Source organism: Anguilla rostrata, chromosome 6, assembly GCF_018555375.3.
Source record: "Anguilla rostrata isolate EN2019 chromosome 6, ASM1855537v3, whole genome shotgun sequence".
NCBI classification, from domain to species: Eukaryota; Metazoa; Chordata; class Actinopteri; order Anguilliformes; family Anguillidae; genus Anguilla; species Anguilla rostrata.
The window spans coordinates 6430162-6446065 of NC_057938.1; the positions used below are offsets into that span (position 1 = coordinate 6430162).

A 15904-nucleotide genomic window follows, 5' to 3' on the forward strand; every position below is an offset into this window, starting at 1 on the left:
CACGCACACACACACACCAACACACGCCACACACACACACCACACACCCACCACACACACACACACACACACACACACAACACACACACGCACCACACACACACACACCACACACACACACACACACACACACACACCACACACCACACACACAACACACACACACACACACACAACACGACACCACAACCAGCACACACAACACACACACACACACACACACACACACACACACACGCCGGCTGCGGCCCTTGTTGAACGGCGGAGGCTCGTCTTTTGTTAGCGGACGAGAGACGCCGCTCGCGTCACGACTATCGCGTGTCATCTTCTGAGCAGCAGACGCGCCCGGGGGGCGAAGCGCTTTGGATTTTCAGCAGGGCCGTACGGCAAGCCGGAGAGCCCAAAAAACCAGCACGAGCGCAGGCTCGTTTTTCTCGTCTGCTCCAGTGCTGAAACCGGCTTTCCGAAATGCACCTAACCAAGCAAATGTCTCTCCACCCCTCCCCTCTCCTCCACCTCCCCTCCCCTCTCCTCCACCTCCCCCACCCTCCTCCTCCACCTCCCCCGCCACCTTAACACTCGACTCCTCTGGCCAAGGCTCACTGGAGTGGGCTAATGCTAATCTGCGTTCACAAACGCCCTTTTCTGATATAAAGCGTAGCCCTTTTCTTAAAATCTCTGGACCCACAGACGGGGCGATGGGGGACAGTTTAAGGGGAAGGAAGCCCGCAGTAATGGCCCTTACGCTGGAATGCGACAGCTTTGATTGAGCAGAGCCATTCATCAGCACAAACGCAATTACAGGACGCGCGCTCACCCCACAGCCGGGCCACAGTTCACACTTTTAACGTCCAGACAAACAGGACGCGGCCCCTGCTTTGATTAGAGACCCGGAGAGATAACGCAGAGGACAGGGCTGCTCTGTTTTTTTACGGTGTTGTCACAGCAAATGCGGCGTTAAAAAAAAAAAAAGTTCACTTCCTGGGGTTTTTATTTTATCAGTTTTAGTGTATTTTTTTTCTAGTTGGCCCAGACAATTTTTATGCAGAATAAAGGATATTTTATTCACATAGCTTTCTGACAACCAGCCAGCTTTACAAAGGAGTTACTGGTTTAAAGCAACAAAATTCACTTTCATTTGTCTTAAAAGCAGTGTGTACAGTGACATTGTATGTACAGTCTCTGGAAGCATAATCATACTAATTTGATATTGCGCTGGTACTTTTTTCCTTGAGCGCAACTTCCTCAGGTTACAGGCACAATGGGAAATAGTTTCAACCAAAAATAAGAGCAAATGATTTTTGAACAATGCACAGGTAAAGCACACACGTCACTGTACAAACTGGTTTGGAATTATTTGTTTGGATGTGTATTTTTCCTCTGACCTCCAATTGCCCTTATACCAGCCACTGTAAAGCCCAAGGATCGTCAGAAACGTTTGTAGATATCCAAAAATCTCTAAAATTTTATTTAAAAAACTTATGTAAAAAGTCCTTCACCACACAGAAAAAATGGCTTCACAAATCAAAAACATACACCAGCAAGCATGAAAAAGGGAACTTTCCCTTTAAACACAATGACCAAACCTACAAACGGCTTCGTTGGTCTGAGCATTAAGGTTTGGTCTGTGGTCGGCTCGATGGTTTGAGAGCAGCGTAATGTGTCGTCTGGGCAGTGGGGGCTCAATGGTTATGGAGAAGCTACAGAGCAGCTGTAAATTTCACCTCCCGTCAGCACACGCGTGAAACGCACTAAACCAGCCCTGCCACTCGAATTCGGCTCGGGGTGGGAGACTGGCCAAAGCACCTGGCCGGACGGAATTCGGGGAGCAGAATGCAAGTCACCGGCACAAATGTGTGTGTGTGTGTGTGTGTGAGTGTGTGAGTGCATGTGTGTGAGAGAGAGAGAGAGAGTGTGTGTGTGTGTGAGAGCGAGAGAAAGAGTGTGTGTGTGTGAGTGCATGTGTGAGAGAGAGAGAGAGAGAGTGTGTGTGTGTGTGTGTGTGTTGTGTGTGTGAGAGAGAGAGAGAGTGTGTGAGTGCATGTGTGTGTGTGAGAGAGAGAGAGAGAGAGACACACACAGAGTGTGTGTGTGTGTGTGTGTGTGTGAGAAAAAGAGAAGCAGCGTTTGAGAGAGCTGCACTTCTGAGGGAAGTAAAACGTATGATAAATAGCTTTTGGCTTCGACTCAATTCATGTCCATTAAGTGGGGCGCAGAATCCACCCGATCAAAGACCATTGGACAGGAGCCGCAGGGCGGCCATCCCTGTGAGCCAATCAGCCGGCTCCCTGTCACACAGAGACCGGGCTGAAGCCATGTCCTCGGCGACCGCGGCTAACCGTGCGAACCGCGGCGCGGTCTGACACGCCGCGCTCTCGCTTTCGCACGCGACGGCGCGTGGAGCACCTCAGCGGACACGCGTCTGGCGACCCCGACGCCGCCGCACCGCCATCCCCCGTCACGGACGGGGCAGGGGCCGCTCTCCCTTCTCAAAAGGTTCACTGGGCCCGACGTCCCGGACCCCAAAAAAAATAAATAAATATGAAAAAGGGGATGAAACCACACATGAAGAAAACGCTGCAGACTGCCTTCAGTTCTGCTAGCTAGCCGTGAGCTTCATGTTCTCCCACTGCTCAAGAGTTTCAGAACACCCCCCCCCCCTCTCCTTCCGCCTCCACCCAACCCCCAGTCATTTTCCCCTGGGGGGTCCGCTTTGAGCCAGAGGCGCCTATTGGGGGGGGAGGGGGGGGAAGGCGGCACGCTCGCTCCTCCTCTCCTGCTGTGTCAGGGTTAAAAGCTAAAAGCTGAGCGCAAACCTCACTATTATCAAGTCCCCTGAACACAGACAGGCGCCCCTCCCCCCTCCGCCCCTCGCACAACACCAGGAGCTATTTCGGTTTTAAAGGGACAGAGCCGCCGTGGCGACCGTCGCCGCGGTAGCGCTGGCGCGCAGAGTCCTCGCCCGTTCGGCCGTTTCCCGCTCGCTCGCGGTAACAGCCGTCGGCTGAATGGACGCACGCGGGCCGGAGGTGTGGATAAAACCCCTCCCCCCGCGATGGGGCCCCGTTCTCGCGGGACTCTGAAATTAAGGGTTATTCCGCTCTCTTATCTGTGCGATGGAGGAAGGTTACGCAACCCGGAGTACAGTACAGGGGGCAGGGAGGGACATTCCACGATGGCGCACTGCAAAATAAATCCTCACCGCTTACAGCACTTAATCCCCCTAAGAACACATACAGGGCTTCAGACTGCGGGGTCTGGGGGCAATTTAAGCGAGGCCCGGCTCTCTGCCAAACAATAGCAGGCCTGGCTTTATGACCCTGTAACCAAAGCTAGGGAGGGACTGGATACCAGAGTGCGGGGGGTGGGGGTGGGGGTGGGGGGTGTGGGAGGCGGTGAGGTGCCCTGCAGACACGGTGCTAAAATCACAAAGGGGGTGTCGTGAGCCGTCTTCCATGCAACCCACCGACAGCAGTGATCAGCCTGGCAAAAACAAAGAGGCTGTCGCCACACTCCTGTGTGCCCCCGCCCCCCCCGCTCTCCCCACCCCACCGATTTTCCGACCACATCTGTCCGCGAGGGTCGCGATCCGACTGAACGTCGGTGCTTTGTTCGGCTCCGGTCCCTGGGGGCCGGGGGGGGGGGGGGGGGGGGGTGGCGGTATCAAACCCGATCTCACATTGTTAGCGGCGCGTGTGGCGGCAGATGCCCGCCCTGACCGGGGTCGCCGTGGGGAACCGCCGCCCCGCCAAACTCGCAGGGAGGGAAAATAAATCCCCCCGATTACAAAATAAAATTTTTAAAAAAATTATTAAAAAGGTGACAGTCACCACCACCCCCTCCCCCCCCACCCCCAACGCAAGCTCCCACCGTTGCCGTGGAGCAGGACAGTGGAAAAATACTGAGGCGCAGGGGCCTTGCGAGGGGTGGCGCTTACTTGCGGCTACAAATTTGTCACTTAGCGCTTTGCCAAACGGACAGCGGCGGCACGAAGCGTGGGGGCGGGGGCGGCGGGGGCGACGGGGGCGGCAGGCAGACACAGCCCAGGCAGGCAGGCAGGCGCCCGCGCGTGGTACAGACACGCCGCGGCTAACAATGACACCGCAAACAAACAAAGGAGGGGGAGCACAGATGACGGACAGGAAGGCTGAGCGCGAAGGAGGCGGAGCCTTTTCACAAGCCCAGGGACCTGCCGCAAGGACACTTCCACCGGCGCGGTTATCATTTAGTATAATAAATTCCCAATTATTATTATTATTATTATTAGTCCATATATACAGTTATGGACAACTGTATAGCCATTACACAGCCACATGCTGTTGTCAGTCTCTCTCTCCACATTAAAGGGACGGGGGTATTGACACAGCCAGATTAGGGGTCAGGTGACTTTGCGACAGCAAAGTCCTGTGGGTTTATTTAAATGGCTTGTGGTTTTTTTTTGTTTCTCTTTGACATGACAGCGGTTACGCGTTCAAATTTTACTTTGAAATGGCCCACCGCCCCTGACTGAAGAAAATATTTGAAGCCCCTTGTGATCTTAATCTTTTAACACGCAGTCTGCGAGCGCAACATAACTTCTGATTCCCTTTCCTTCGCGTTTCCAACCACCCAGGGCTCAAACACAATCAGACCTTTCATTACGGACGAGTCAATCAACAAGAATAAACCTCTTAAGAGGGTAACACAAATCCGCGACTAATTTCGCCGCCTCAGGTATTGAGAGAACGTGGAACAACAGCGGTGATTGACGTACACGGAATCGCTTCTAAAAGCTGTGAATCGCTTCTCCGAAAGAGCACATTAACCCCATTCTAAGCTAATAAGACTCATCTTCCCGCCGACTTGCTTCTTCAAAGCCACTGACATATGGGAAATATCTACTTCAGTTGTTGAACCGGCAGAATTAACATTCTGTAATTAAAACAAGCACACCCCTTTCCTCTTAATAACCAACACAGCAGGATACAATCAGGTTGTGCCAACCATTTAATCTAATTGACTAATTACAGATTTTAATTTAGCCCCGTTACCAAACAACTGTTGACAATTTGCTTTCATTAGGGACAGGGGAAAGCGCACGCTATTCAAGAGGCCCCCTTCACAAAAGAAGCGTCCGTCCCGCGCGTGCGTCGAGCCCAGGACCGAACGCTGCCAATCAGATTTTGCCGCGCGGATTAGGGCCTCTTTTTCCACTCTGAGGGGAATGCCGTGAAACTCAGAGACCGGCCCTCGGAAGGTTTTTTGGCGGGGCGCAAACGCAAATGGCCCGTCGCGCGATGCCGCCGCGAAAGTGCAACTGGCGTCGTTTGCCGGGCGGCGCAAGCGCCGATTTGTTCGAGGGTGTTAAGTGGCGTCGGGGGAAGGGGTAGAGTTTCGGCCGGATCGGACTCGGCCCGGGGACGAGCGGGGGCCCGCCTCAGAGGAGAGGAGAGGCCGCGGCCCAGACCGGGAACCGCGGTGCCGTCACGCACACGCCGAGCGTGAGTCAGAGCCGCCAGGACGCCGGCGGAACTTCCTTTAATGGCCGCCGCTCGCGCGTCTGCGGTCAAGGAGCACTCTGCGAAATTACCCGCTCCCCTCGACAAGCCCAATATAGCCCCGTCTCGTGGCCGACCGTGACGCCGAAGTTACCGAAAATGCCGCTGGAACACGCTGACGGCTCATTGTGTCATTAACTGACCCTTTGTTCCCGATGGCGGGAAGGCGTCTCCTTCTGAAAAACGCTACGCTGCATGCCGTTAATTTGATGGGAAAAACAAATAGTCATGCAATGTTATGAGCACCTTTTTTAATTTTTTTTTTTTTTTTTAAACTATGACACACACATTTCAGCGGGATGCAGAAGTGATCATTTGAAGCAACATGTGAACCATCTAATTGCCCTTGACATTTTAACTTTGCAACCTGCCTCCACTTGTAATATTTTGACATTTCTAACGGCCCTGTTAAGGCAATAAAACCTTCCAGCCATAGCAATTATGAGCCCCTTCTTTCCCTAGTATTGCCTTTCATGTTCAGTGCACCTGGAGAGCACTTATTTGAGGTGGAGGCCACCCACTTACATAATGTTGACAGGGAAGATGTACCAGGGAGGCGTCTCTTATTGCAGTTAAACTACAGCTTGCTGGCAGGTAAATACACCACTCTACTTCACAGGAAAATGCCCCACACCTGAAGGTCTAACACTCACAATGCCTTTTGGCTTCCATAGACTGGCCAGTGACATGAATAGACTGAGCAAAATGTTTTGTTTAAATAAGAGTACACTGTCATATCAACAGTTTGCCTGGACAACGAAGTAGAACATTTAAATTGACCACCCATGTAAAAACAATCGCATCCTCCAATTCCACCGACAGTGTCCAGGTCTTGAACTAAACTCCACTGAGGTGACAAGAAGTAGGGTTGTTTTGTCAATCGCTGAAGTCACTTTTTTTTTGCTCAAGTCATCTACCATAAGATCCCTTTCCCTTCAAGATGAAAGTGGCATATGAATTAAATAAATAAATACAAATAAAATGCAGAGTTGGGGTACACAAGAGCATCAATCAGTGATGCATTTCAAGCTACGCTCTTCAGCAATCAGTCAGTAATGAGGAGGCAGACAGGGCGCTAAATTTAGCGATGGCAAGTCTATCCCGCCAACCTTCAATCCAGACCGTGTATCCGAGAGGGCCCCCGTTGTAAACGCTAAGCGTGGTGCCTGGGTTAACCTGTGCCATGCTGGAACACCAGATTCAGCCTGTAACAAGACCAGGTCAAAACCCAGTATACGGCTGGACCTAACACACTTCATCCGGCCCACCAATGGTGTAACTTCATAACTCGGCCGACCAATGGTGTAACTTCATCACTCAGCCACAGACATTCGCGTTTGCAGGGCTGGCCCCGCTGTTGCGGTCCAGCCAAAAAAAAGGGTCCAAGTGGGAGAAAGTACTGGTTGAAATCCCCTGTCACGATGACTCTGCAGCGCTTGGCGGCTAGTGGGCACACTAGGCCTGCAATTGAGCGCTCTGGCACAGAAGCCATGTCACAACACAAGTGCGTTTGTTGAAGCATACCGCACCACTTAAGATGCTGACCCAATCACTCACAAGAATAGCATGACAATAAACGTCAATGCCATCAGCAATGGTTAAGACTGGAAACAGTAAAGAATTAACCAACTGAGGCAGCTTGAGATAAAATTGTACAGCCACAACAAGACAGGTACTACTTCTGAGTTTTTGAAGTTTTTTTTTCTATGGGCAACAACGAATATTTAACATGAAACATTTGACAGTGCACTTTGATTTTGCTACAGAGGCATAAATATGCAGGGAAATTGCCATCTCCTGATGTTCTCGGGTACCCGAAATCCAGCTGAAGTAAGAGGAATGCCCGCTAAAGAACAATGAAAGAACTCTGCCTTTCTAACACGAGACCTCACGGCATCAGCATTACTGAAAACACTGAGCTCCAGCTCCTCCGGAGACCACAACACAGCCAGCTATCGGCTAGGATTACTGCCCACTTTAAACAAAAACCCTGAAAGAATCCCATTCGCCGTATGGAACGAGAGGAACTGACAATAACGACAATGTGGGAGCTACATGACAGGGGAAAACTAATAAAGCTGAAAATGATTGGCATGAACGTTATATTATAGATTCCTACCTTGATCAAGAGAACCAGACTATGAGAATTATAATAGGGCGCATATTCAGATCTGTAGGCCAAAATGCTAGTGAATGACTTATGCGAATAGATACTCAAACCAATAACAACAACAACAGGCACTTAATATCAAAATTCACTTTATACCTGTGGCTGTCAATGCAAATACACATTTTCCAAACTAGACAAATAAGCATTCAGGTTAGCCAAAAATGTTGGGAGATACATATTGCTACATGGACGCAGGAGAACTACAGCACAATGCCAGCCAGTCTAATCCAGCTAATGTCAGCAGCTGACCATACCAAATGACTTCTCAACAAGACATGCTGGGCATTAGGTTCAGCATAATTTCATATATTGTTTTTTTTTTTCCAAAAAATGAAAGTGTTTATTTAAGCTGTGAGCCTGCACAAACATGTGTATCATTTCAAATCAACTGGCAGCTCTACAAATTTCAATTAACGTGCATTCCAAGGACTGTTGCAGAACAGATGCACTCCTCTTGATATGATACAATTGCAACATTATGGCATCAATAATTAATACACACAAGCAACCATCATATCCTCAGAAAGGTCAAACCATTCTGAAACACATTTTCATATTTCCTCAGTGGCAACATAAAATTCTGTCAACACCCAAAATCATTTCAGTACCCCTTGAAACAAATATGCAAACTACATAATTCAAACATGAATATCAACAGGCTGGTTTTTGTCAAAACACAGAAGCAAAATCAGTGTCAAAAAAGGCGTTTCATTTCTTGTAAAGGACCTTGCTTCAGTCAATATCAAATTCTGAGATATTGCATTTGCTTTCAATAACACTGCTTTTGACATTATGCTCTAAACTCCCAACTGAAAATCAAACAACTTAAGTCTAAAATATTCAAAGCACACAGAGTACTCGAGCACAGCCTAAAGTAATCGCACCTGAACATGCACACAGTGTGCCCGTGTTACCTTAATGCACCACACTAAACACCCACAACCCCACCAAAAAAGAGAGATTTGCCCATCACAGTATACAACATTACAGATATTGGTCCACAACCCTGGACTGACCTGCACTGGCCGCAGCCACAAAACCATTAACTCTAAAAAAAAAATGTTTTTAAATAAAAATAAAACAGAAATCAGTTTTCGGTTTTCAATAGAGATCGCTGCAATAAAACAGGATACTCACATAATCGTGGAAGGCTTTCGCTTCACTCGAGTGTTCACACGTCTCTCGTCTCTCCGGCGCTGCACAGTATAGGTCCCAAAAAACGCTGTGGCACAGAAAAGGGGTCATGTGTCAGTTATGATTTAACAACAATTGCAGAACAGTGTGTCCTAAAAATGTGGCGTGTCATTCACAGCTGAGACATGAGGTCCTCGCCAGGACTGCTTTTGAATGTTGAATATCCAACCAAGATGTCTCTTAGCTGAATGTGAACTGGGTGAGCAAGACTTGAGGTTCGGCAAAGTTGGGGGGGGGGACTGTTGTTTGTAAACACCAACTGGCATTCTATGCCCACATTATAATTATAGTGTTTGTGAGAGTGTGGCGACAGTACACGTGGTAGTTGTGACAAATTCAGGCTTACGTTTTAATAAGGCATAACCACTGGGTGCAAATGAAGAGTGCTTTACTAATTGGGTTCGGCGCATTTAAAGCACCTAGACACGTTAGCGCTATCAAATTAATTATATAGGCTCCAACCTAAAATGTACTTTAAGGCGTTTTGGGCATTGTTCATCGAAGCCATTCGCTGGAAATGTAGGCTATAGTGTCCCCCGTAACTCCATTATATATATGCTTCAATAACTAATTCTGCGATTTTGTGATTTAAAAAATTGAAGGTATACATTCGTTTTTACTTCTATAACACCATATATATGTGGCTATATCATAATCAACTTTTGAAAAAATGGCAAAAAATAAAATAAATATAAATACTTACCACCACCACGAATGCAGAAATCCCGGGGGCTCCCCTAACGTGATGTTTTTCTCCCATCGTATCTAACGAAATTACACACAAGGCAATGCGTACAAATTATGTATGGTTTTTGGGCGCCGGTATAAGAGCAAGCATTGTGAAAGCAACAAGCAATAAATGGCAAAAAGGTGATCAAATTCAAAATGGAGGCCACAGAGGGCTCCGAAAACAAAGACTATCACAGGAGACACGGGGTCATGCACAAAATAAACAGACAATAAACGACAACTTTACCTCTGATAAAAATGTCTGTGCCGACTTCTGCGCCCCTACGTGAAGCAAATATTCGTATACATATAAAGCTAGTCTGTGGGGGGAGAATAATACATAATTAGGATTGTGGACTAACACACAACTTCAAAGTTACAACGAAACAGGACATTCATGTAATACGTTAAAACACACGCGTAAAACCCACGAAGTGTTATTATGCTGTGAAGGACGGACGAACAAAGCAATGCCGAAAGTTTCTGTTATACTTGGAAATTTAGCGACACAGATTCTTACATCCGCGATATTTCTTAAGCAGTCCGATGCAAAAGAACAAATATGAACATCGTCGCTGGTAACATGATGCGTGTATATTAAAATATTTAAGACAACAGCACAAACGACTTTCAAACAAAGTAACAAACAGAAGGCTACGTTGTTACAAAAGCAGTAAATTAGCGCTTTATTTTTGCGTACGGTTGGCTACAGACAATTGAACAAGCGAACATGCAGCAGCAATTGAAGTATCCATTATGTTGACCTGCAGAACGCTGAGGGGGTGCAGGACCGAGCTTGTTATTAAAATATATCGTTATAACTTTATTTATCACGGTTATTTTCAGCTTTAAAACTTTCTAAAATCTAAGACGTGTAAACTACTGAATTCTCAATTTTTTCGAGGGGACCAAGTCGTGCGTACAGTACCCAAAGCGGGGGGCTCGGCGGTTTCACAACGCCAAGTCAGGGGCATGCACAGAATGGACACCGCGTTTAATTAAATTCCCCGCAACAAGGGAGGACACAGTCTCGCAAAAGAACCCCGCTGTCCCACCATCAATCAGCAACAATATTAATTTAAAATTGAATAAACCAAACTATAACGTTGGGCAAAAGGTTTTCAAAAGTCTTACTTTTCCCGAGCTTGCCCGTCCGAGGGCACGGCGGCGCCTTTCCCTTTGGCGAACATGGTTTGCAGTATGCTGGAGCTCGCCTGCTCTATTTCTCTCTATCTCCTTTATTACGGCTGTCAAAGCGTCAACCCCGGCCCCGACCCCATCACACTGCAACCGTGTTGCTCAACCGATCCTGGTCACGGCATGGGCGATGGGCGGGACCCACTTTTTTTTTTGACTGGCAAATGTATGTACCAATACTGTGACAATGCCTTGTTGAGGACCTCCCCTTGTGCCTTGTCAGTCATTTAAACGTCCACACGGAGAGTTGTAAAACGCGGTTACTATTTCTCTTAAGCCTGTTGGAGTAGGTAACTGATTTTAAAGGTGGCCTGCACTTCATTTTGGCAACGCTGTCGGGACCAGAGAACACAAGGCCTGCATTTTCTAATGTAAGAAGTCTAATAAAAATCATTAATCGAATAACCTTAAACAGAATAACTACTTGCACACAAGCATATTAGTTAAATTACAAACAGGCATTTAGTTTGGGCGATTAAACCAGTTGTAGCCAAACTATTAGCAGTTGTTTTAAGGGGATATGTGTTTTTCTGTAGCGCAGAAGTGTAGAAATGTTTGATTAGATGAAAATGAGCATATTTTCAGGCATCACTGTCAAAAATATAATAATTTTATGAAATATTAATTATTAAGTCTTTAAATATGTATTTTATTTTTGTGTTAGTCCCCATTAAAACGGCTTCTCACGTGAGTAATTAGGAGAATGATGCCGTTGTCGTTCCTCCTACATCAGGTTACTGCTGCCACCAACAAGAATAGCATAATACAGAAATTGTGAGTGACAAGCTCGACCCTAAGCATATGATTATTGAATGTCAGGGCTTATTGCAATATTTTCAATGACTTTATCTGATGCAGGGAAATTGATACGAGATGCACACACGCACACACACAGCACACATTCAAAATAAATATGCTAAGTAATACATAAACAAACCTTTTTCATTTATTGAAATATTGGTGAATCACAGAATCACAAGCATTTGTTTGTGTGTCGTTGTTAAAGTGTCACTGAGCCCCATTCAGTTTATGCTATTAAGTATGTTTCATTCTCTTTCTACATGCAGGGTTTATAAAATAAATGGTAAAAATACGATGCATAGCAACATGTTTATGTACTGCATATAACATATGACAATGACTGAGAAAAGAAAACCAGTTCTGTCTCTTTAAATAAAATAGGAAAAGGAGAGTATTTCTGATTGGCTGATGGCTGGATTCAGTTTAGGGGTGCCTTGAAACAGTCTATTTTTTTAAACCCAAGCTCTTCAAGTCACCTTACAGAACGCCCTCCTCTGTTGGCAGAGGAAAGCAAGACCGGAGAGCATTTCTGCCTGAACACAATGAACTGAATACTGTTTTCTGCTTTTTAATTTGTAGGTAAAATCAAAAGTGAAGAGCCGTGCCATTTGTAGTGCCAATCCTAGAAAACCATTCGAACATTTCCAGCCGGGAAAATTATGCCATTTTTGAAGTTATATGAGTTTCGCTCATGTAAATGACATTTTTCGTGCTAAATCAATATTGTGATTTACCCTGTTAGTGGGACTGCACTACATCAGGGCATTGCCACCTATGTGATGGATGAGATTGATTGGCCAACGGGGAGACATGGGGAGCATGTATGACGTCATTGCTATTTGTGTGTTTGTCGTTCAGTCGTTTGGGGGTCATTTAATTAGGCAAATGTTGCCACATCCGGTAATTATTAGGGACTAGCTGGCAGTTTTAACGGCCAGCCACATAGGACAAACGAGACGCGCGGCATCATTTGCAAGCGCCAGCAGCAACAGTGGGTGTTTAGTTACAGGTCGGTGATATTAAGTGGGGCTTCGGTTTAAGGAAGTGAATTAAAAAAAGGAAAACCTGACAATATTATCAATATAATACTGGCTCTAGGCTCATCATAACCTGAACACATAGCAAGTTATAAGCATATAGATGGAATGCGAGTCACATTCTGAACATCAAGCAAGGTGGGCCTACTATGCAAGTAGTCGAACAGAGTTCATGGTCATTCGCACGTGTAAGCCACTTCACTCATGAAAAGCCATGTGTGCAAACAGGTTGCAAAATAATAATAGAAAATGTAGGCGCACAGTTACTGTTCAAGATGTCCACAGAGGCTGACAGTGGACGTGGCACTCAAGTTGAGAGGACTGGTATGACACTAATATGACATCACTCAGACAAACAGTGGTTGAACAATGCTGTCACTCTGGAATGTGACATTTTATCACAAAGACGACATTTCAACCAAACAACTCTTGTCAGGTGTTTGTGGTCAAAGGTTTGTTTTGTGATTGCACAATAAAATGTCACATTTGGGAGCAACGGCAGTGTGTCGGTATTGTTTGTCCTTGTCATTTGCCTTATAATGTATTTTGTTAATGTAATTAAATATACTAGAAATATATTGAAATAAAATATCAAGACATTGCCGTGCTTCACAATATATTGCATAAAGTATATCCATTTTATAGCAGAAATAATTGCCATTTTCTGTCAATGCAATGTTTAAATATCAACAATACACTTCTGTGAAATGTGTGTATTATATACTGTAATAAGTCTACGTATTTACTGTGTACTGCACTGTACATCATTTCCAGAAGGACCTTTATTCTGCACCTGCAATTCATTTGAGATTTGTGTTTCCCCTTCTGTGAGCCCTTCTGACCTGAAAAGACACTTTGTGATGTCATCATTTTCCAATGTATGTCATGTAGTACGCAGGTTTCTTCAATAGAGGAAACACCGGGCATATGAACTGTGTCATGTGTGTTCTGTATGGAGAGTCTGGCTTGTTGTTCTTCACTGTGGAGAGTTTTAGGTACGGCTAAAACAGCTGCTCCCAGTGTTTAGCGAGAGGAATTGACATATATCACCTCCACGGAGGGACACATTTAACTGACGCACACAAAGCCTTTCTGCAGGTGTAAAATTCTCGTATAAACAGGAAGCCTGTCACATGGTTCCCGGTGTGTTTCTCTGCGTCAACATTCTGATCAAGCCATTGGTGTTTGTGCTCTACTTTCCCTACCCCATTATACATAGAACTAGGCCTATGCAATGCCGCCCCTCGCCCTCCCCCCCCCCCCCCCCCCCCCCCCCCCCCCCCCCATTCATTTCTGCTGAAACTAAAGTAATTCATTTTGCTGTCAACTTAAACTCACGCTGCTGTGCTGCGCAGAGCGGCTTCGCCTCTCCAGACTCTCTCGCTTTGAAAGAAACAGATGTGCAGGCCCAGCGCTGACTCTATGGAGGCTTCAATCTGTGTGTACCAACCCAACGAGCCACTTTGAAAGGCTATCATTTCCACTTCACGGCAGAGACTATGCCAAATATAAATATTGCATGCATCGCTTTATGTTCGCCTTCCAAGGTTGTTTGACACACGAAAAGGTTTACAGCATAGAGTGGGATTTCAAAGTTTATATTAATGTATGCTAATTCTAAGTCAGAAAGCAATGTTTTCGAGCACTGCGTCTATTTACATGCTCTCCACCGTCTAATTAAAATGTTTTCTCTCTCTCTACTGACGCTCTTAATACATCACAATTATTCGGGCCTATTTTATTCTGCACATGGCAAACCCTTGACAATTCTCCAAACTAATATGTCGTATATTCTTCAGGGGCTATGTAAACATTGTTAATCTCCAACAGGTTTGAATACTTTTGGTTCTCACATGCAGTGACTGCATTTAACAGACAGGGTTCACACGGTCCCCGTAAACTCTAAATATGTACAGTATGCTTGTAGCCATTATGAGGAATCCAGAGGCAGTTCCATCATTGTGGACTTACAAGAATTTACCAGATGTATGCAAACATTAAACGTGATCTAGTCTGCTACAGGCCTGGGATGTGCAAAATTGGCAAAACATAAAGAAATATTAACGTTAATGTTATTTGGGGAAATATTTTTTTAAAAAGAGTGCACTGCAGAACACAATTTGTCAGGGACCAGATAAAAGCAATCTGGGCAACTCAGTTGTCATAAACATGGAAAGGCTACATAAATTTGACATTTTATCTTGTCCTCAGTCTGCTTTATGTATAATGCACATAAATAATAAAACCTAAAACTAAATCACATTATCAGGTAACTCAATTCCAATATATTCTGCATTGATGCAATCACATAAACCAAACGTAACAGCTCCCTGTTCATCAATGAATCCCGAAGACTTATGAATGAATTCCAAAGGCCTGAATAGAAACGCTCTTACAGGCTTCTAATTTGTGAACGTACAAACGTTTATAAACGTATAATTGTCCTTAGACAGCACACACATCAGTACCAAAGTAAACGTAACTGCGTATGGCTCTCTACAAAGCTGCAAAGCTGGGGCATTTGGTCTGCTGAGGGTTTGTCGGTCTTGTGCATATAAACGTCCCAACATTTCGTGGGTTAGAAATGGAGAAGGGGCAACTTGAAACTGTCGGCAAATTGTAACTCATTGGAGGAGCGTTGTGTCAGAGAATTCCGTTTATTGCCCAGCGCCCCCTCCGGTGCGTTCATCCCGGAAGGAATTAACTCTCCTGTTGCTTGATTGTTAACATCTTTGTTTTTGACAGAACCCCGCGCTGATGAAGGTTCATAGCAGCCTCTGCCGCAGTAATGAAAAAATCCATGCACATACATTCCTTTTCGGTCGTAGTTTGTCCCGTGCGACTCATTTTAGCAGTGTGGTCAATATTATGTTACCAGCATGCAATGTAGCTGATACTGCTGGATCATTTAATGTCTTCTGCAGAAATAGGCGTCGATTACAGCCTATGCTTTTTTAAATCATAGATTTTAATATAAAAACACCTATTTCTTTATACAAGTTTTTTTAATTAATACATTTAATAGAGATCCCTTTAGTTTAAAAAGTAACCTGGTCATTGTATTTTAACATTAATGGTCTGAAATAGGAATTGTTTGCCAGGTATCCAGAAAAAAAAAAAACAGCTACAGCATTTGTGTATATTATGGCCCAGATGGCATATGGCAGTTACAATGTCACTAGAAAAACAGTCCATATCCTCTCAGTCACTCTGAGGCAGTTATACGAAATCATTTGGAT

At 45.5% G+C, this 15904-nt stretch overlaps 1 protein-coding gene across 8 annotated transcripts in view; it reads right to left on the minus strand.

Annotated features, from left to right (window-relative positions):
- Positions 1 to 10974, minus strand: part of ssbp3a (single stranded DNA binding protein 3a) — a 54734-nt gene extending 43760 nt beyond the window's left edge. For 2 of the 8 annotated variants that reach the window (XM_064341751.1, XM_064341754.1), the window contains exons 1-4: positions 10765 to 10974; positions 9878 to 9950; positions 9605 to 9666; positions 8845 to 8929 (exon numbers count right to left, since the gene is read on the minus strand). In XM_064341751.1, coding sequence (XP_064197821.1) covers positions 8845 to 8929; positions 9605 to 9666; positions 9878 to 9950; positions 10765 to 10820 — 276 coding nt within the window. In that variant the 5' untranslated portion in view covers positions 10821 to 10974. The remainder of the gene's footprint in view (positions 1 to 8844; positions 8930 to 9604; positions 9667 to 9877; positions 9951 to 10764) is intronic. The other 6 variants (XM_064341748.1, XM_064341750.1, XM_064341755.1 and 3 more) reach the window with 4 other exon arrangements.
- Positions 10975 to 15904: the final 4930 nt, after the last annotated feature.